The sequence below is a fragment of the Heptranchias perlo genome, chromosome 36 (genome assembly GCF_035084215.1).
Source record: "Heptranchias perlo isolate sHepPer1 chromosome 36, sHepPer1.hap1, whole genome shotgun sequence".
NCBI lineage: Eukaryota > Metazoa > Chordata > Chondrichthyes > Hexanchiformes > Hexanchidae > Heptranchias > Heptranchias perlo.
This window is the reverse complement of record NC_090360.1, coordinates 5,942,022-5,963,670: the sequence shown is the minus strand read 5'-3', so window position 1 is coordinate 5,963,670 and position 21,649 is coordinate 5,942,022. Positions and strand designations below refer to the sequence as shown.

Here is a 21,649-nt window from a genome sequence, read left to right as displayed (position 1 = left end):
AGGCTTTAAAGAGAAACTAGAATAAGATTGAAAGTTAAACCCTACAATAACTTTACAGAATATATGTACTTACGTTATACCTAATCACTTGTAACTCTTTCCCGACTCTATAAACAGGAAGTGTTTATAGTTTAGTGTTTGCAGTTAGTGCGCTTGTGTTTTCATACTTAAATTCTCACAGGAAGTTGGATTATGGTTTTGGTCATTTTCTCCAGTTCGTTATGTCCGTTAGTGAAGTTGAGTTTTTCACTGCACTAAGCTTCAACTGCAACTGCATATATCGAGCTGGAGTAGGCACACCGAATGTTGGAGCAAATCTGTAAACTCTGGAGCAAAATCATAGTTTTTAAACCCAGTTTTGCAGTTGGCTCACTTGTGCAACCAGTCCTCTTTGACAATAAATGAAAGCATTTAATTCAGTAATTCTCAAACCTTTTCAACAACTGGTTGAGTTCATCAAGCAACACTGACCTCTCATGCCTTTCTAGCTAAGGATGCTGATAGTTGGTCTGAAAAAATAAGCTTGTGTTGTGTCTTTCTTTGCAATGGATTGAGATAGCCCAACGCCTTTCTTGTAGGACCGTCAGTTAGCAGAAAGCAGACTTTCATCTCACTTGTCTGCGCTTGACATGAACCCAGAGACACAAGACCTGTATCATAATCCACTGTACCCCCAGGCTCAATAGAAGCTGTGTTTGTGTTGAAAGCTATAGAGGACCTGCTGAAAAGTAATTTAATCTTTCTTCCTTTATGAAGATGATTAATATCTGAGATGGTGACATACATGTTTTGAAATGGATTTAGATAAATGAGGGAATTGGGTTTTGAACTGTTGTCCATTGAGTGTAGCTTCATTATTATTTCTGCTGTCTCGGATTTGATCGCTGTAGTGTGGCAGATGCAGATGCTGATTGCTTTTGAAGCAACTTGATGACATTGTATGTAACATCATTTATATTCTGTAATAACCATTTTTTGTTAAATTGCAATGAAACATATTCTTGTGCAAGCAAATATTGAAATGGCACAGCATATTGATCTGTTCAACCAGGATTAGCATTCAGATTATTCTGTTTCCTTGAGGTCTGTTTTTAATATTTCGCAACTAATCTGTGTTTGGAACATTACGTTAAATTGTCAGTGCCACTGCAAATATTTTTAATGTTTTAATGAATTATCACTTTGTTCATTTCTTCAAAAGCTGCTTCTTCATGTCTATGTTCATCAACCTTGTTGAAGGTTAGCAGATTTTGTCACGGGAACAGTTTCACTGTGTATAATCTGTTTATATAAATAATCACATTACAAAAATTCTCCTCCTCACAGCAGTTCTGTTCAACCAGTGGTTTTCAAACTTTTGTGTGTGGGACACCTTGCACATATTGGCACATTCTCAAGAGAACCCTGTCCTAACTTCGGAAAGTGGACACTGCATTTTGGAAGGGAAACCATGCTTTTGAAAAAATTTATTCTCTGGATAATGGGCATCGTTGGCAAAGCAGGCATTTGTTGCCCATCCCTAGTTGCCCTTGAGAAGGTGGTGGTGACCCTTCTTGAACCGCTACAGTCCTTGTGGTGCAGGTACTCCTACAATGCTGATAGGTAGGGAGTTCCAGGATTTTGACCCAACGACGAGGTAGGAAAGACCTATATATGTCAAGTCAGGATGTTGTGTGACTTGGAGGTGACGATATTCCCTTGACCTTCCAGGTGATGGAGGTCGTGGGTTTGGGATGTGCTATTGTGTTTATAGAGCAGTAGAAATAACATTCTCGTTAAGCCAGCTTTTTTTAAAATTCATTCTTGGGATGTGGGCATTGCTGGCAAGGCCGGCATTTATTGCCCATCCTTAGTTGCTTTGAAACCGTTTGATACAACTTGAGTGGCTTGCTAGGGCCATGTCAGTAGGCAGTTAAGAGTCGACCACATAGGTGTGGGACTGGAATCCCATATAGACCAGAGCAGATAAGGTTGGCAGATTTCCTTTCCTAACTGACATCAGTGAACCAGTTGGGTTTTTACGGCAATCCGACAGCCTCATGGTCACTTTTACTGATACCAGCTGTTTTTAAACTGAATTCAAATTCTCAAACTGCCATGGTGGGATTTGAACTCTCATTCTCTGGATTATTAGTGCAGTTCTTTAGATTGTTAGTTCAGTAGCACAACTACTACGCTGCCGTACCGCAGCACAGAAAAGGACAAAAAAAAGTAGAATACAGAATTCTCAAAACAATTTGACTCTGAAATTGCCTTATAAATCCCTGAGATCTACTCTTAGACCCCTAAGGCATAGATTTCCATTCTTTGATTCCTCAACCATATGGGACTCGTGAGACAATCTGGAAATGGCCACTAGGCATCAGATTTCTATATTTGTCTTGACATTAACTGCATTCCTATTACTATATACTAATAAAATAATGTTTTCTGCAATGAAATGATGATGTTTCCCTATAGGTAGCTGACACCGTCTTAGACTGAGGGTCTCCAGGAACCTGTTGATATTTGCAGGGGTCCGCCATACACAATAGCTTGAAGGCCACTGTCTTCTGGTCTGTGGAATCCAATTTGAAAACTGACATTTCAAAGAGTCTACACACCTGATTACTGTGGCCCTTGGTAGATCAAACATTAGCAGATTTAGTAACATTGAAACAAAGTAGAACGTTGTTTTTTTGATCAACATCTCAACATTTGTCTGGCAATATGTTGGACCCAACCAATGACTCGCAACCTTTTGTCCTAGAGACACCAACTTAGCCAAGCTGACACTTAAGCAATGCTAGACAGCCACTTTGTGAGACTGATGCTACTGTGCAATCACACTCGCTATGGAAAAATGAGTTTAGCATTTTTTGAGCTGAATGTGCTCTTGACCGAGGTTTTATTTGCTTTAGAAGGAATGCAATAGCATCTGGAACCATGCGTTCAGATGTTTCTGCAGCTGGATTCAAAGGTAATTCTAAGTCGTGATTTGTATGTTGCACAAAAATATCTTGCGTTTCAATAATTTAGAAAGCATCATTAAATTTTGATGTTTGAGATCTTGTCATTTTTATGCAACCTGGATGCTTTACATTGTCTTTGGAGAAAGTTAACAGCTCCCTATTTGCCAGCAAGCCATTACTCAGGCTTCTTGTAGAAAACAATTGCCAGACAAACAAATGCAAATTATCTTGATATTTTACCAAAGATTTATCTCCCTTTTTTAAAACAAAAACTCTAGTTAAGAGCTGGAGGGTCTGTGTACTCACCCAGAGAACAAAATATTCACAACCTAACTTTTCACATGCTCCCTTTGAAGATTGTTTCAATTATTTTAATTCTGGGATATGTGCATCAAGTAATTGGTGCATCTCAGATTTGCCTAAACTTCCCACTCCTTTCCTGTGTCCAGTGTGCCTGCTTAGATGCCAAACACCACTTTTCCTTGTGGAAATAGTCCCCTGATAGCACTCAGTGGTGACCTTATCTGAGGGCACCTACTTATTCTCTTAAATTATGCAGTGTAATAATAGCTCAAAACATAAATGCATTTGTATTAAATTCTTCAGTCCATTTTGTTAATTAAGATGTTAGTTAATTTATTTTAACTGAAACAATGTGTTTGTTAAAGTAGCTGGTTAGAGGAATTTCATATGAATGTGTTCATTACTAGTACCACACACAGCAATTGCAACCTCAGAATATCTGTATGAGCAGCTGCAAAACAGTTAACTAGCAAAGATTAATAAATGAAGACACAAAAGCTGCCAGTGCATCTTTGACTTCCCCACCTTCTACCCTGCAATTGAGGTGCCATGTCACAGCAGGTTGGTGCATTAATAGGTTGTGTCTTTGAAAGATAGGCTGCAGACTTACTCCTGCAACATTCCCATATGGCAACCATTGTTAAAGAGATATGTTAAGATGAAGATAGGTGGTACCCCATAGGAATGAAGGGAAGGGAAAGTTAACAAGCTACTTGCTGCTGATAATTCTTGCACATCTTAGCAGTGTCCTGGGAACAGTTTGGGAGGATTTGGTTGCCATAGGTGCTGCCAGACCAACAATTGGCAAAGCTCATGCAAGTTGAAATGATTTGAGGCTGGATTCTATTGGATCATGATGGCCTGGAAATTGCTCTGGCACTGAAAATTAACTTTCAAAAATGTGGAGTCTTATTCCTCCCGATATTAATCGTTGGGCACATTTTTGAAATTTTACTTATGCTTTTTGTCTCTCTTACCTCTGCCTTTTAATGTTACCCTTTCTTTCTTTATTTCACTTTCTCTAACTAATTTTATAGAAAATTTACTATCTACCTGACACTTCCTGGTTCTTACTCTGGGTGGCTTGTGAAGGAAGCTTCACTTCCTGGTTCTGACTTTGTGGTTTGTCAATGATGCTTCAAGGTGATTGGTTGAGGGGAGAGCGATCCTTTCCTCCTCTCACAGCTCAGAGAAGCTCGGGAAAGACTGCGCCACCTCTTGTCGGTCTCAATTAAAGCAAGTTGGCGCCCAGAAGCCCGCGAAAAGTTTGTGGGTGAGTTAGTGACTTCCGAGCAGCGAGTGAAACCCGTTCGCTGCTCAGTGGAATTTCCGGCCCAATTGCTCCACAATTAGAAATATTGGGATAGTGAATATTTACTTCCCTTTCCCCGACCATGTGCCTTTTTCCTCCAGTTTCTCTTGTGGGCAGGTTTGGAGAACAAACACAAAAAAATATTTTTGTTGTAAAATTATATCTAAAGCCGTGAAGAGCCTAATTTTTTTTTGTTGTAAATTTTCAAAGAAAATATAACTCAGTACATTTCTGAAGTGGCAAACCAGTACAAATGTTTATTGCTCGACTTGTGGGCTGCTGGGGCCTCGATGCCTAATAGGCGCGGTGAGGGTGGAAGAGAATATTAGTTTAAGGAAATGCAGATTTTCCAGAAATATTTGCTCACACTGCCATGATTGATTCCTTCCGGTACCATAAGAGATTAAAGTCCTTTCATTCACTTCAGGGAAACGTGACCTTGTGCAGAAAGCTTCCCTTGACGGAAGCTAATCGTCCTCAGCAGATAATACATTTCCAGAGCAGTGTGGGCGTTCCTGTGTTCCAAAATAAATAGTAGCTTGAACAGAAGTGTTGAAAACCAAAGCAAAAGGTTACTAGGAGGCATTTTATTTAGGCTTAACAGTTCCTCCCGACATACTACACCCTTTCCCAAGCAGTAGGAGATTCACAAAGGATTCTGTGGCTGACAGACATTTTTTTTAAAAATTAAGTTAAAATTTCAGGCATTTGGCCACCCAAAATAGGATCTCCCACATCGGCTGAATGTCGGAGGAAACCCGAAACAAGATAGCAGCCCTACAGTTCTCTGTTAAGACTCGGTCACACCATGCCAAAAAAAAATCCTCCCTAAATCAACACCACAAGAAGCAGATGAACTGATCGCTCATCTCATGCTGTGCACAGACTAGCTGCTGCATTTGCCCACAGAATAACTGTGGCAATACTTTAATAAGCTATTTCCAAGACGAGCATGAAGTAAGAAACATTTTGCCGTTCACTGTACTTCTGTAATTCTTGTTTGAATTTGCCTCATTTATGAAAATATTGACACCTTCCCTCCAGTGTACATTGATACTGTGCTCCACATCAACAGGAAAACTATTTCAGTCTTTTAGTAAAGATCGTTGCTATATCAAATCATTGATGAATTCTTTAAAATCCAGGAGCCCTTGCCAACTGAAACTGCTCAATAGCCTTGTGGCATTGCACCTGGGCTACTTAAAGTTCAGCTGTGACGTAATCATTGGCAGTAAATAAAGATGGCCTTTTCTTGAAAACAACTTGCTCCTGGTTGTGATCCATTCGAAGTGTTATTTTGTGGCAGTAAATGTAAAAGAAAGGCAAAATACTGCAGATGCTGGAAATCTGAAATAAAAACAGAAAATGCTGCTTTTATCTGAAAGGTCATCGACCTGAAACGTTAATTCTGTTTCTCTCTCCACAGATGCAGCCTGACCAGAGTGTTTTCCAGCATTTTCTGTTTTTATGATATTTTTGGGGGGAATCTAACACTTCTGTTTTCAATTCACAACTAATATTTGATACAAACTGCACTTGCAAATGGTCAGTTTATCACACATGCATGTATAATTTTTTTTACATTTATTGGCCAGTATGTCAGCAATGGCTTATGGTAGAGGATTCCACATTCTAACCATCCTCCGTGATTGACTTGGCTTCAGCATGGAGTGATTTGATAGGGACGTCGAAAATTATGAAGGGATGGGACAGAGTGGATGAAAACGGACTGTTTCCAGTGATTGTGGGGTCTAGAACCAGGAGACATAGGTACAAGATTAAATGTAAGAGATTTCGGACAGAGAGCTAGAGTACGTTTTATACAGAGGGTTGTGAGGCTGTGGAATGCACGGCCAGAGTTGGTGAAGCAGAGGCCATTCAGCGCTTAAGAATATGTTAGGTAGTTGAAGGAAAGGGGGATGAAGGTATATGGGAACGGAGGTGGGATTAGGGCTATTGCTCACGCAGAGGATAAACACCAACATAGACTATTGGGAGATGTAATTTCGATGTAATACCCACATAAAGCAAAGCATTCTATATCCTAATGACTCTGGGAAGTTCCTTCTGATCTCTACCTATTTATTTTTTGTATTTTGTGGCAAAATGTAATGGAGAAAAAAAGTGACATGTTAAGTAGTGAGGGGAAGGGGGAGGTACTAAGTACGGTTGAGATCGGATTGTGGAGGATCTCAGGCAAAAACACAAGCCCCAGCACACAGATATTGCAGCATTGTGATGCTCCATTGTGCTGGCCCACCTTGGGAGGAAAGAGATTTTTGTCCAGTGTACTCAGAAGTTAAGGGTTAAAGTGGATCTGCCTTTGTGTAATATTATCAATCATAGTCAAGTTCATGATTCTGCTTTGCCATAACAAGGAACCCTTTTGTTGCATAAATCTAATTATGTTTTCTTTGCATAACTAAGCACTGAATCTAACCACCGTGGCCTCTGACAGAAATAATTTCAGCCTCAACATCATCTACAGGATATGAATCAAGTGTAAATGTGCTTTGTTTCTTCAAACAGCTTCTGCAATTCTGCTCTGTCAACATTACAATTTAAAGCTGCTTCTATATTGCTCTCAAGCCATGCTGTTGCCATCAGCTCATGACCTGCAGGTCTCGCACAGCTGGCATTAACACCAACTTTGCTAAGCCTGATGTCCAGGAAGAGCCAAGTATCTTAGCTGCCAGCTGCAGAGAATCTGACAAGTTTGTCTCTGGTGTTGCCATCAGCTGCATGTCAGTGTCCAGCAGCCCTGGCACTCACTGGTCAGTGTAAAGGTGGTGTCACCACTGATACAAATCTTTGCTTATTTTTGCTCTTCACATTTGCTTTGTCCTTCTGTTTGAACTTGGGTTTTCTGACTGTTGATCCTCTGGACTCTCCTGATCACAATGATCTTTTTCAGGTCTTGTAGATTTTCTGTGTTATGATCTACAGTAACACTCCACTAAATATTGCCTATGCATTTACCATAGTGTCGTTCATTTTAGTTATAACACTTCCTGCATCTGTGTTGATTATTATTTTATACTTAACTCCCTTATGTACTTGCACATATTTACCGTAAAACAGTGGCTTATAAGCTGTACCATGTAGTTATTAGAGGTCAGATTCCATAGACAAACACAGAATCGTGAGGGGCAATGATTCAATAAATGAGAAGTAGCGATAAGGCTTGTCCCACAAGTATATTTCCCTCCTGTAATTAACATCGTGAATCCTTTGGCTTAGGTTCTGTTTGATTTCGCTAATAAAGAGCTTGTAGAGATGTTCAGGAGGAGACTACAAGTTGTGTGTTCTATGAGTCATAGTTTTTTTTTTAAAAAGAGAAATTTGTTCCTTGGCTTATGTAAAGAGTTTTACTTTTGCATTTGTGAACAATTCTTATAGAATCATTGAAATTTAGGGCGAAGAGGAGGCCATTCGACCCATCATGTCTGTGCCGGCTGGTAAAGAGCTATCCAGCTCTTGGTCCATAGCCTTGTAGGTTACGGCACTTCAAGTGCATATCCAAGTACTTTTTCAAAGCAATGAGGGTTTCTGCCTCTCCCACCCTTTCATGCAGAGAGTTCCAGACCCCCACCACCCTCTGCGTGAAAAAAATTCTCCCCCGCTCCCCTCCAATCATTCTACTAATTACTTTAAATCTATGCCCCCTGGTTATTGACCTCTCTGCTAAGGGAAATAGGTCCTTCCTATCTAGGCCCCTCATAATTTTATACACTTCAATTAAATCTCCCCTCAGCCTTCTGTTCTAAAGAAAACAACCCCAGCCTATTCAATCTTTCCTCATAGTTAAAATTCTCCAGTCCTGGCAACATCCTCGTAAATCTCCTCTGTACCCTCTCTGGTGCAATCACATCTTTCCTGTAATGTGGTGACCAGAACTGTATGTAGTACTCAAGCTGTGGCCTAACTAGTGTTTTATACAGTTCTAGCATAACTTCCCTGCACTCATTCTATTCCTCGGCTAATAAAGGACAGTATTCCGTATGCCTTAACCACCTTATCTACCTGCTACCTCAGGGATCTGTGGACATGCGCTCCAAGGTCAACTCTGTTCCTTTACGCTTCTTGGTGTCCTACCATTTATCGTGTATTCCCTTGCCTTGTTTGCCCTCCCCAAGTGCATTACCTCACACTTCTCTGGATTGAATTCCATTTGCCACTTTTCTGCCCACCTGACCAGGCAATTGATATCTTCCTGCAGTCTACAGCTTTCTTCCTCACTATCAACCACATGGCCAACTTTTGTATCATCTGCAAACTTCTTAAACATGCCCCCTACATTTAAGTCTAAATCATTGATATATACCACAAAAAGCAAGGGACCTGGTACTGAGCCCTGCAGAACCCCACTGGAAACAGCCTTCCGGTCACAAAAACACACGTCGACCATTATCCTTTGCTTCATGCCACTGAGCCAATTTTGGATCCAACTTGCCACTTTCCCTTGGATCCCATGAGCTTTTACTTTTCTGACCAGTCTGCCATGTGGGACCTTGTCAAAAGCCTGGCTAAAATCCATGTAGACTACATCAAACACGTCGCCCTCATCGACCTCCTTGTTACCTCCTCAAAAAATTCAATCAAGTTAGTCAGCCACAATCTTCCCTTGACAAATCCATGCTGACTGTCCTTTATTAATCTGTGCTTTTCTAAATGATGATTAATACTGTTCCTCAGAATTGTTTTCCAAAAATTTGCCCACCACCGATGTTGGCTTGACTGGCCTGTAATTATTCAGTCTATCCCTTTCTCCCTTTTTCAAAAATGGTACAACATTAGCAGTCCTCTAGTCCTCCGGCACCACACCTGTGGACAGAGAATTGGAAAATGATGGTCAGAGCCTCCGTTATTTCCTCCCTTGCTTCTCTTAACAGCCTGGGATACATTTCATCCAGGCCTGGCCATTTATCTACTTCCAAGGATGCTAAACTCCTTAATATTTCCTTTCTCACTGTTTATCCCATCCAATATTTCACACTCCTCCTCCTTAACTACAATCTCTGCATCGTCCCTCTCTTTTGTGAAGACAGACGCAAAGTATTCATTAAGAACCATACCCACATCTTCCGCCTCCACACACAGGTTACCTTTTTGGTCTCTAATAGGCCCTACTCTTTCCTTAGTTATCCTCTTGCTCTTTATGTATTTATAAAACATTTTTGGGTTTTCCTTGATTTTACTTGCCAGTATTTTTTCATGCCCGCTCTTTGTTTTCCTAATTTCCTTTTTAATTTCACCCCTGCACCTTCTATACTGCTCTAGGCTTTCTGCAGTATTGAGTGCTTGGTATCTGACATAAGGTTCCCTTTTTTTGCCTTATCTTACCCTGTTTGCTCCTTGACACCCAGGGGGCTCTAGATTTGGAAGTCCCACCCTTTTTTCTTTGTGGGAACGTAATTGCTCTGAACCCTCACTATCTCCTCCTTGAATGCCTCCCACTGCTCTAACACTGATTTACCTTCAAGTAGCTGTTTCCAGTCCACTTTTGCTAAATCACATCTCAGCTTAGTAAAATTGGCCTTTCCCCAAATTAGAACTTTTGCTCCTGGTCTATCTTTGTCCTTTTCCATAACTACGCTAAATCTAACTGAATTATGATCACTACCACCAAAATGCTCTCCCACTGATGACCCTTCCACCTGCCCAGCTTCATTCCCTAAAACTAAGTCCAGAACTGCCCCCTATCTTGTTGGGCTTGCTACGTACTGGCTAAAAAAGTTCTCCTGAATGCATTTTAAGAATTCTGCGCCCTCTATACCTTTTGCACTGATTGTATCTCCGTTAATATTAGGGTAGTTGAAATCCCCTACTATTACTGCCCTATTGTTTTTGTACTTCTCAGAAATTTGCCTATATATTTGCTCTTCCATCTCCCTCTGACTGTTTGGGGGTCTCTAGTACACTCCCAGCAGTGTGACTGCCGCTCTTTGTTCTTCAGTTCAACCCATATGGCCTCATTTGATGATCCTTCTAACATATCACCCCTTCTCACAGCTGTAATTATTTCTTTGACCAATATTGCGACCCCACCCCCAGCCCCTGTCCTTTTTTATCCCCCTCTCTTTCTCGTCTGAAAACCCTGTACCCAGGTATGTTGAGCTGCCATTCCTGCCCTCCTTTAAGCTATGTTTCAGTAATAGCTATGAAATCATACTTCCACATGCCTATCTGTACCCTCAACTCATCTGCCTTATTCACTTGACACCTTGCATTGAAGTATATACCATTAAGCACTGCCAAATTCCTTTGTATATTTTCTAGCCTTTGTTTCCTCTGCCTTCCAAACTTACTTACTAATTTTCTGCCTTCCATTTCCCACTCTGCTTTTCTCCCTTCTGAATCTACGCTCAGGTTCCCATCCCCCTGCCAAGCGAGTTTTAATCCCTCCCCAACAGCACTAGCAAACCTCCCAGCGATGATATTGGCCCTGGCTCTGTCCCTGTTGAGGTGCAACCCGGCCGGCTTGTACAGGTCCCACCTTCCCCAGAACCAGTCCCAGTGCCCCAGGAATCTAAAGCCCCCTCCCTCTTGCGCCATCTCTCCAGCAATGCATTTATCTGCACTATCCTGCTACTTCTATACCCACTAGTGCGTGGCACCAGGAGTAATCTGGAGATTACTACCATTTGAGGTCCTGCTTAATAATCTCTTTCCTAGCTCCCTAAAATCTGCCTGCAGGACCACATTCCCCTTTCTACCTATGTCATTGATACTGATATGGACCATGACCTCTGGCTGTTCACCCTCTCCCCTCAGAATGTTCTGCAGTGTGGGATAACCTTGAAAGAGCCAGTGCGAGATGAGAAGTAATTATGGCTTCTGACCTCCACCTTTCTTGCGCTGTCTCTTAATTTTCATTACTAAGTCTTTTATTTGATAATTTGCTTTGTACTGCACTCCCAACACGGCTTGCTGTTGGTTATGAAGTTGCTGTTACACTACAACTGTGGTGCCAGTGTGAAGCAGGGTGAGACACCTTCCTCCAGAGGCTAAGTTTGTCTTGCAATTACACCTTTAGTGTGAAGCATATTAAAGAATGGAAACATTTCCTGCAGCACTTGTCACAATCTCCGAGTGGCAGTGATTTCCTCTGGACGAGTTCAGCAATGGTTGGGCTGCTGCAAGCAGTAAGTGTGTAGACAGTGTACAGCGGTCACTGCTGTCCTTTCCTGCCTTCACTTTGGTTTGTCTGATTATCTGTCATAGGATCATGCAGCACAGAAGGAGGCCATTCACCCATAGTGCCTGTCCAAACTCTCTGAAAGAGCTAGCCACTTAGTACTATTTCTCTGCCCCTTCCCCATACTGTTTGTAATGTTTATCCACTTCCCTTTTAAGAGCAATCATGGACTCTTCTTCCACCTCTTATTTATGGTAGGTCATCCATGTCCTAACAACCCTCTGTAAAAAGGAAAGTTTTTCTAATCCATCCTTTTTTTCTTCTTCTTGGTAAATTTATGCCTGCTATTTACCAACTTGCTGATCAATGGAAATAGTTTTTCCCTATTTATGAAAACCCTTGATGATTTTGAACAACTTTATTGGATCTCCTCAACCTCTGAGTCTCTAGTCTCTCATGGAATGGTGCATATCTCTGAACGTTGTAGGTGCATATTATGTATCGGGGGGTCTCATGCTCATGCTATAGGTGACTGAATGCACAATTGATGATGGCAGCCTTTTGATTTCTCTCGTACTTGAGGACATGCCGAGTGCAGAATTGGCTTCTGCACTGGGCAGGTGGGTTTCGCCTGCAAATCTGAAGCCTACAGTTGGTCCTAGAGAGATAAGAAATACCAAGGTAAATTCACCAATCCCAGACTTCCAGCAGGGAGCAAGGCTTAAAGGGAGAACAAGTTGGAGATAGGCTCAGTATGCAACACAGTAAGCCTCAGTTCTCTGCTCTACTGTGTTGCATGTAGTTTTCATGATAAAAAAATTCCTTTCGCACAAATTCATGCATCTGCAAGTACAACGTTTGTGACCTAATGAAGAATGGTAGTTGGAACAACAATAAATTGCTTTATGGGCTTTAATGTAGAGAAATATTCCGAAACACTTTACAAAGAGGAAAAATAAAATGGAATAGATGTCATACAATGGTGGGAGAGTAAGAAGAGGTGACCAATCACTTGGGTTGAAAATAGGAGTTTTTAATTAGTGTTTGAAAAGGAGAGAGAAGAAAAGCTGAACGCTTTAGTGAGGGAATTGCAGAGAGTGGGGCTGAGGCAACGCAGCCTCTGCTAACACTGGTGGAGCAAAGGGAGGGAGGGTGCATAGAAGGTCAGACAGAGGGTCAAAGGTTGTGGAAGGGAGTTTAAGACTTGGAGGAGGCTTCACAGGAAGGAAGGATGGCTTTGAATTTGAGCAGGCTGATCAACACAGGTCTCACGGAATCCAAATTCAGACAGCGCCAACGTAAAAACAGCTCTTGTCTGCAGCTTTCAAGAGCAACTCAGCTCCTGTTAAAATAATAGAAGTGTTAATAGGCTCTTGCCCTTTACAGCCGGTAGGGTTGGGAATTTGTATACCGACACCTAGTTTTTTTTTTGATGTCAGGAGAATGGTCACATGGGCACCTTTCGAAGAGTGATGATAGAATTGTGGTGATGTTTCAGTACTGAAAGTGCTTGCAGGAAAGTTTAAAGATGAAACAACTTTTTGTTCGACCTACTTCCCCCATTGTCTATACCCCCCCCAAAAAAGTTGATAAAAATATACTTGTATGCTTTGACATTTTATTTTGTGCCTTTACTTGACAGAGCATATGCAGAGGCAGCTACCTCAGTCAAGCGCACACCTAGAACTGACTCCTCTGGGGTGGATGAGGAGAAGGATGGTGGAGATGCTGTGGAGTCACCAGAAGAGGATGCACAGACTGAAAAGAAGAAGCAGCAGCGGAGAGGATTCAGAGATCGGAAGGTATATCCATCTGGCGGGATTCAACACACAAAACCTGGAACATCCGAATTAACAATAACCCAGATACCCTACAGCCTCCCTCTCCTGAGGGCACTGATTTATCCTGGGGTATGGTACAGTTCCATAGATGCCAAGTATCTGTTCTTTGCCTAAGTGGCCATTCCTCATGTGTGAATCTAGACTGTCAGTGTCAGTAGGCTATTGATTACAGAGACATCACAACCGAATATATTCAAGGCTGAGATGGATAGATGTTTGGACTCTATGGGGATCGGGCAGGAAAGTGGAGTTGAGGTCAAAGATTAGCCATGATCTGATTGAATGGCAGAGCAGGCTCGAGGGGCTGTATGGCCTTCTCCTGCTCCTATTTCTTATGTTCTTATGAACCTGATCCTAGCCTCACCCAATGACCATATACATGTACTTTGCAGCACAGGTCACTGGATAGTGATCAGGGAAATGAACATTGGCTGATTTTCCCCTACCCTCATATTTCAGGGGTGTGGCGTCCTCACTACTTAAGTTTTTGTTTTGTACCCCCAAGATAACACTTTCCCTACATATTAATAGCCAACAATCAAACTGTCCTCTGTTAAAAGATCAGGATTGAGCACCTCACGTGTACTTTCATTGATGCCATCAATGATTGATGCATCTAAAAGCACAGTTGACCTATATTTGCCAGTGACCTGGATGACGATGGCACCAGTCTCCTAGAAAATCCCGTGCACAAATCTGCTTAAATTGGGATTAAAATCGGGCTTCCCATTCAAACGTTAGCTGCTGTGCATCTGTTTGCCTGCCCTATATTTTGGAAATGAATTATTGTGAGTGTCCTCTCCAGTGATAGATTGCTAGCTAATTTATTGAGATCTAAGATTACATTGTGGTATCACTATCACATTGGAAAAATTGCTTCCGCAACTTAATGCGGCAGACGTAGCAACTGTCTTCCAAGCCGCTACTTTCCACGGTAGATTTCTGCCTAAGGAAGGCTAAATTTATATTAGTGAGGTAGCATTCAGTTCCTACATTAACCAGGTATGAAGAATGGAAATGTAGCAGTTGGGCATTTTTATACGCAGCTATATCTTGGCAGCCAGTTCGCTAAATCGTATTCTATAGTTTAGTCACCTGACTGTGCAGTAGGGATAGTGTATTTCAACATTAAATCATTGGCTTTCTCAATAGATTTCCTTCCTGTTGCTTTTTTTTGCATTTTTCTCTTTATTTTGACACATAAAATGGGTGCTATAAGGAATTTAACTTCTATTGCACGGAAAGCCACTTTGCTAATTTGAAGCTCAGCCTATCACTTGAGGCACGGTTACGGAGAATAGGTCTCTCGTTTCTTAAGGTAGGAGAGTCCATACTTTTGTGGGCCTGTTAGAGTACGTAACATGGGCCCACTGAGCCACTTATCAAATTTAAACAAAATTCCCATTAATTCACATTCATCCCGAGCTGCAACAAAACTTGGTGTTCAGAATTAGACTTTATCAACCCATGGGTGAGCAGCATTCAGAGCAGATGTTTCTAAACCTCCAGGCCCACATCATTTAAACAGGAGAAACCAGAGGAGTAAGAAATATAAGCAAAATCGAGCTGAGCGGCCAGGGCATCATGAGTTGGATAGATGAGACTTATAGAATCATAGTAAGGTTACAGCAGGGAAGGAGGCCATTCGGCCCGTCGAGTCCTTGCCGGCTCTCTGCAAGAGCAATCCAGCGAGTCCCACTCGACCGCCCTATCCCCGTTGAGGTGCAACCCAACCGGCTTGTACAGGTCCCACCTTCCCCAGAACCAGTCCCAATGCCCCAGGAAGCTAAAGCCCTCCCTATTGCGCCATCTCTCCAGCAATGCATTCATCTGCACTGTCCTGCTACTTCTATACTCACTAGCGCGTGGCACCGGGAGTAATCCAGAGATTACTACCGTTTGAGGTCCTGCTTAATAATCTCTTTCCTAGCTCCCTAAAACCTGCCTGCAGGACCACATTCCCCTTTCTACCTATGTCATTGGTACTTATCCAATTACCTTTTGAAAGCCACGATCGAATCTGCCTCCACCACCCTTTCAGGCAGCGCATTCCAGATCTTAACCACTCGCTGTGTTTAAAAAAAAAAAAAAATTTAAAAATTTGTCCTTATGTCAACTTTGGTTCTTTTGCCAATCACTTTAAATCTATGTCTTCTGGTTCTTGACCCTTTGCCAATATGGACTGTGGGTGGTAAGTATGGAAGCCCCAGTTTTAAGGGCTCTCTGTGGCGTGAGGGCATGGAGTTGATTTTGGTTTACAATTGCCTTCTCCACTCAACTAGATCCTTATTTTGTTTTTGAACATGTTAGGACGAGTGATTTGTTATTGCTCCGCTTCACTCAGAAATTGGCAAGTTCAGAACTAGTAATGCAAAATTACAGTACACCACCAACAAACCTGCACATAGTTAATGTAGAAATTTATACTGCTTGTCAGGGAATGTCACGTCAAATCAAATCACCTGCACTACATTTGGTGCATCTGTACAGCATTTGCATTGATTAGATTTCTTGTCCTGACACTGACACTGACAGTCTAGATTCACACATGAGGAATGGCCACTTAGGCAAAGAACAGTCAGAATCTTAGTCAGAAAAATGAAAGATCCAGCCTTCGAAAGATCCAGCCTTCTAAACATCCCATAAAATTATTAACGTCTACAAATGTTATCCTGGAAGTGGCCTTAAAGGGGGGGGAGGGAGATGGAGGGGTTTAGGTAGAGAATTGCAGAGCATGGCACCTAGAAAGCTGAAGGAACAGCCGTGAGTGGTGGGGCGAAGGGAGGGAGGGAGCTATCCCACAGATAGCCCAGCAACCACACCCAGCTCAGCATCAGTTCTTCCAAATATTTGGTTTTCTTGGGCAACTGTCGATATACAAGTAGCTCAGTGGCTATCTGTTCCATCTCATGAATATATATTTGTTGTTCTCATGGGAATCTTGAAATTGCTGCTTCAATCCCACTTATTGCCCAAGGCTACTTGTACCTTTCTGCATTTCCTGATTCTCCTCCTCCTCCTTGTCTTCATCTTACACTGCTGCCTCTTCCTTCTCCAAGTCCAGCTTGTCGCTGGCCACCATTGCCTCTTCATCCTTGTTGTTTTCCTTCTCCTTGCTTGGCCTAATGGTCAACCTTTTCCTTCAGCCATTCTTGTTGGATTACCTTTGCTTGAATATATTGCTTTTTGAGTTTTGGCAAAGTTTATTCTAAGAACCTTCAGGTAATTTGAAAAAAAAAGGATGCCCCAGGATCTGATCTTAGTGGCATCAGAAATGATGATTTCTTGTAAAATTCTGCTACCTTTTTCTACAGTCGTTTTTACATACTTCAACAATGCACTATGGGACTGCAAATCCCCAGAGATGTAGAATTTGCACAATCTTATTCCCTATTATTATTCCGTTTTGGTGCCATTGCAGATTTGCAGCAAAAGCTCAGTGGCCTTCCCTAATCACCATTTGTCAGATATGGATGCATTATGTTCCCTGACTTGCGGATGGAGTTTTTCTTGCTGTAATGCAATATACTATAGTGAAATCCTGTTGTGTAATTGATCAGGAGGGACTAAAGTTTGCATATAATATAACCACTCTGATGTAGAATGGCAGTAACAATGTGCATTATCAACTATGTATAAATATAAGAGATACCTGTCTAGACTTGGTGTTGTACCAAGTAATAACCATCAAGGAGCATTTAATAGAAAGACTTATATTTATAATGAGCCTTCCATGACCTCCAGATGTCCCAAAGCGCTTTACAATCAATTTTCTTGAAGTTTAGTCACTCTTGTAATGTAGGCAACGTGGCAGCCGATTTGTGCACGGCAAGCTCCCACAAACAGCAATGAAATAATGACCCGATAATCTGGTTTAGTGATGTTGGTTGAGGGATAAATATTGGCCAGAACACCGGGAAGAACTCTCCTGGTCGTCTTTGATGTAGTGCCGCAGGATCTCACTAACTAACTAGGCCAAAGAGTGAGGATTGCAGATGAACTCGCTTATGGCCTTTTCTTCCTCTATAAGGCACCAGCCTCCTAAATCTTATGGTGTTTAATTTTCTGAGAACTTTTTTTAAAAAAAAAGGGTTGAGACAGCATGGTGTGGAGATTTATCACTGGAGAAGATGTTACATCGGCAAGTTGTTATAAAGTGATTGTCATGTGACAGCACATAAGGTTCTTTTGTTGTCTCTTCCCCCCACCCCCAATATAATGTACCTTGGGATTTCTTCTGCTTCAAAGGCAGTATGTATAGAAATAGGCTGACTGGTATGCACATGAAACCGTAGAAGTTTACAAATGTAAAGAATCTTACAACACCAGGTTATAGTCCAACAATTTTATTTGAAAATCACAAGCTTTCGGAGGCTTTCTCCTTCCTCAGGTGAATGACGAAGGAGAAAGCCTCCGAAAGCTTGTGATTTTCAAATAAAATTGTTGGACTATAACCTGGTGTTGTAAGATTCTTTACATTTGTCAACCCCGGTCCATCACCGGCATCTCCACATCGTAGAAGTTTACAGCACAGAAGGCGACCATTTGGCCCATCTTGTATGTTCCAGTTCTTTGCTAGAGCAATTCAAAAGTAATCCCACTGCCCCGCTTTCTCTCCCCATAGCTCTGTATCTTCCTCTGCTTTGAATATTTATCCAATTTTCCTTAAGACTAAATGGTCTCTGCCTCAACTACTCCCTGTGAAATGCATCCCATGCTCCAATATCATTATGCATAAAAAAAATTCTTTAGCGCTGTTTCTGTACAAACGCTTAACATGTGTACTAAATTCCTCTCTGCACTATTTTAGTGCAGGAATTAACCTACTTATTTTAAAATAAATGGGTTAATACCTGCATTAAGCTGGCACAGGGAGGAATTTATTATACGCTTTTGTATGGCAACAGTGCCAACTGGAAAATCTACCCCATTAATATAAAATCATCGGGATTTTATTTTTGTAATTTGGGGTTCAGGATATTGGAAATGTATCTTTTTGTAAGGCCCTGTATTAGAACCAGGAATGAAATGTTTCGTATTGAGGATTTGCTGAAGTGTCCAGCCGCCATGTACTGCAGTGAAGTTTCCCTACCCGGGACAGATGAGAGGAGCTCTTGATTGCAATCCATCTTTTCCTCTTTCAGGTAATGGAATATGAGAACCGAATTCGGGCTTACTCCACTCCAGACAAAATCTTCCGATACTTTGCAACGTTGAAGATCATCAATGAGAACGGAGACTCCGAAGTGTTCATGACGCCCCAAGATTTTGTCCGATCCATCACGCCAAATGAAAAGCAGCCAGAGAGTGAGTGGGAAAAAAATTGTCATTCAATTCAATTCATTCACTTCAATTTAAATGTTCCCATGGTTACTAAGGTTCTGCAATCCAGACTGAAGAGTTTGAATTTGAATCTTGACATTAGCACTCAAGCTAACTCAAGAGTGGGTCATTTGGGGGATGGGGGGGAAGAAACATGACCATTCAGTCCGTGTGATCATGGGGAAATATCTCTCCCCGTGCTGAATCCGATATCAGATTTCCAGCATTGGCAGTTTTTTTTTCTTATTGTCTTTACCTGGTGCACCAACCGGAAGATTATGCACATCACAAGTAGTTAAGCATAAGGCTACACCCGTCATTCACTATTAAAAAGCAATATTTAATCTTCGAGCCCTCTGTACCTTTAGTACTTTGAGCACCTTGGAATATGTAAGCGGGGTTGGGGGGCATTGATATATTGGCCCCTTCTGCGGAGCAACCTGAACTACACAAAATCACAGCAACATCCTGCTTTTTAAAACTTCCTTTAAACCTTTGTCCTTAGTCATCAGAGATTAAGATTCAAATTCTTCAGTCAAGTATACTGAAATGGAAAATTGCATTGAATATTTTTGCCGAGCAATCAAAAATCCATTTAATGGGATGTGCTCAGTTACTTTCCATGCTAATAGCCTGGGGAGTTAGTTTGCAGGTAAGTGATATTTTATGTTTTCTGCAGAAAAGGAATATGTTCGACTGCTTTTAATTATGGCAGAGGAGTACAGACTAATCAAGAGTATATTCATAACCTTTTTTAAAGTGATGAACAGTAAGGCAAAATACATTTTGTTTGCAAGCAGAGTGTTAATCATCAAAGAGGGTTCTGTTGTTCAACAAGTCTGGGCTCTTTGCCATTTATTTGATTCCCAAGACTCTGGAAAAATGAAAAGTCATGGTTTGAATCTGGCTTTTTTGGTTTAAACTCTGTGTACAGTCAATGAGCAGTCTTAGTTGAATACATTTTATACCAGTTGATCTCCTTTTGTATTGCTAATGGGTGGCCTGGGGTCTGAAGCACAGTTTTGATGGACAGCAGCTAAGGTGGAGCTGTGTCTTCACACTGGCCTGTCCCTTTAAGGCCACTGCTCCGGTATCCCCTGTGGGGAAATGGTCAAAATAGGCACATCCTGAGGTTAGAGGGTAATAGCTGCAGGAAGTTTTTGAAGATTTGCAGCTGCTTGTAAATCCCTGGCTCCTGCTCATGGTGGAGGTCAGGTTATCAGAAACAGAACTACCAGCAGGAAATGACTGTCTGTTTTTCTGGGGTTTATTTAATATATCAACCTGAAAATGGCAGAGGGAGCCTCAGTTTAACATCTCATCCAAAAGGTGGCTCCTCTGACAATGCAGCACTGTCTTGGTACTGCACTGAAGTGCTGGAGTAGATTACGTACTCAAGTCCTGGAGTGCGGTTTGAACCCACAACCTTTTGACTCTGAGGCAAGAATGCTACCAACTGAGCAGGTTGACACTATTTGTTAGAAACTAAGCATTTATAAATGTACTGAGCGCATTCCCTCCCCATTATTGTGCTTTAAATGATTGATTCCCAGAGACGCAAGCTTCTGGAAAAAACCTTGCAAGGACAAACTAATGTGTGAATTTCCTGTCTCTGCATTATTAGTGTAACCTTGAGCTTCCTTTCATAATAGTTAATCCTTAATCATCATGTAATTCTACAGCTTGAGAGTGTTTCCTGTCTACTTTAACAGCACTGACTTACTGTAAGAATTTCCATCTGTTCTAATGAATTGTGGTTGGATTACATTGGTGTTCTGTGACTCGGGGACATCAGATGTCTGTTATTACTCCTTGTGACTTCACTGTTTATTATGGTAATTAGCATGTACAAAAAATATGGAATTGGTTTGGGTTTCATTGCTGGTTTTGAATTTTGCTTTTTTATGCATCACTGGTACAGGAAATGTAACTTTGACTTAGCGGGGCATTGTTTATTTAGGTTTAGCTGAAGTAACAGCTGCCTGGATGGTGTAGCAGTACCACTGAGGGTTCGCAAGTACCAACTCTGTGACTTTATTAAAATTGGACTGTCAGTGAACCACTGCTGATATCTGCTTAATTCCTTAGATGGTGCAGAAATTGTAACTTGTACTAATTTAAATTGCCAGCCCTACTTGCGCTGGCCAGAACACAATGTTCTAGTTGTTGTGTAGTTGTATTCAAAACATGCCAAGCTTTTATTATTAAATATTATTCCTTACAACTTTTGCAGACATTTTATTGTATTGTTTCTGCAACTCATCCAGGACTTAACTGCTAACATCCTGTCCCATACTTGGGCTCTGACCTCCACTGACTTTCCATCTCTCAGCACATTGATTTCAAAACCCTTGTCCCTTATTTGCGATGCTTTTATGGCATTGCCCCACTCTACCTCTGCAGTCTCCTGCAGCCGTGTTGTCCCAGTTCTCACTCTCCACTCTCCTGCGTCTGGGCTACTATTTGGCACCACTTCCCTAAACCACAATTAAACTCAGAGCCTTTGTTTGCTTAACAACATTTAGGCTTTGTAGTTTTCAAGTACACAGCTCCACCTCAGTAGTAGAATACATTGTGTATAACGCTCCTATCGTAAAACAGTGCATCATCTAACGTACCGTGAACAATGCCACGGGAGATCTGCTAGTTGTATATATTCTGGCAAAAGTATTATTATAGCCTGACAAACATGCCAAGTTGGAACTTGTTGCAGATTTTATTTATTGAAAGCATTTGTTGAAACATTTTTTAAAAAGATTTTCAATCAGAATTAAAATGTCTC

At 41.4% G+C, this 21,649-nt stretch overlaps 1 protein-coding gene across 3 annotated transcripts in view; it reads left to right on the top strand.

Annotated features, from left to right (window-relative positions):
- micu1 (mitochondrial calcium uptake 1) overlaps window positions 1-21,649 on the top strand; it is an 83,094-nt gene that overhangs the window by 22,712 nt on the left and 38,733 nt on the right. For all 3 annotated transcript variants that reach the window (XM_067972441.1, XM_067972442.1, XM_067972440.1), the window contains exons 4-5: window positions 13,347-13,506; window positions 18,690-18,852. In XM_067972441.1, the coding sequence (XP_067828542.1) occupies window positions 13,347-13,506; window positions 18,690-18,852 (323 nt within the window). The remainder of the gene's footprint in view (window positions 1-13,346; window positions 13,507-18,689; window positions 18,853-21,649) is intronic.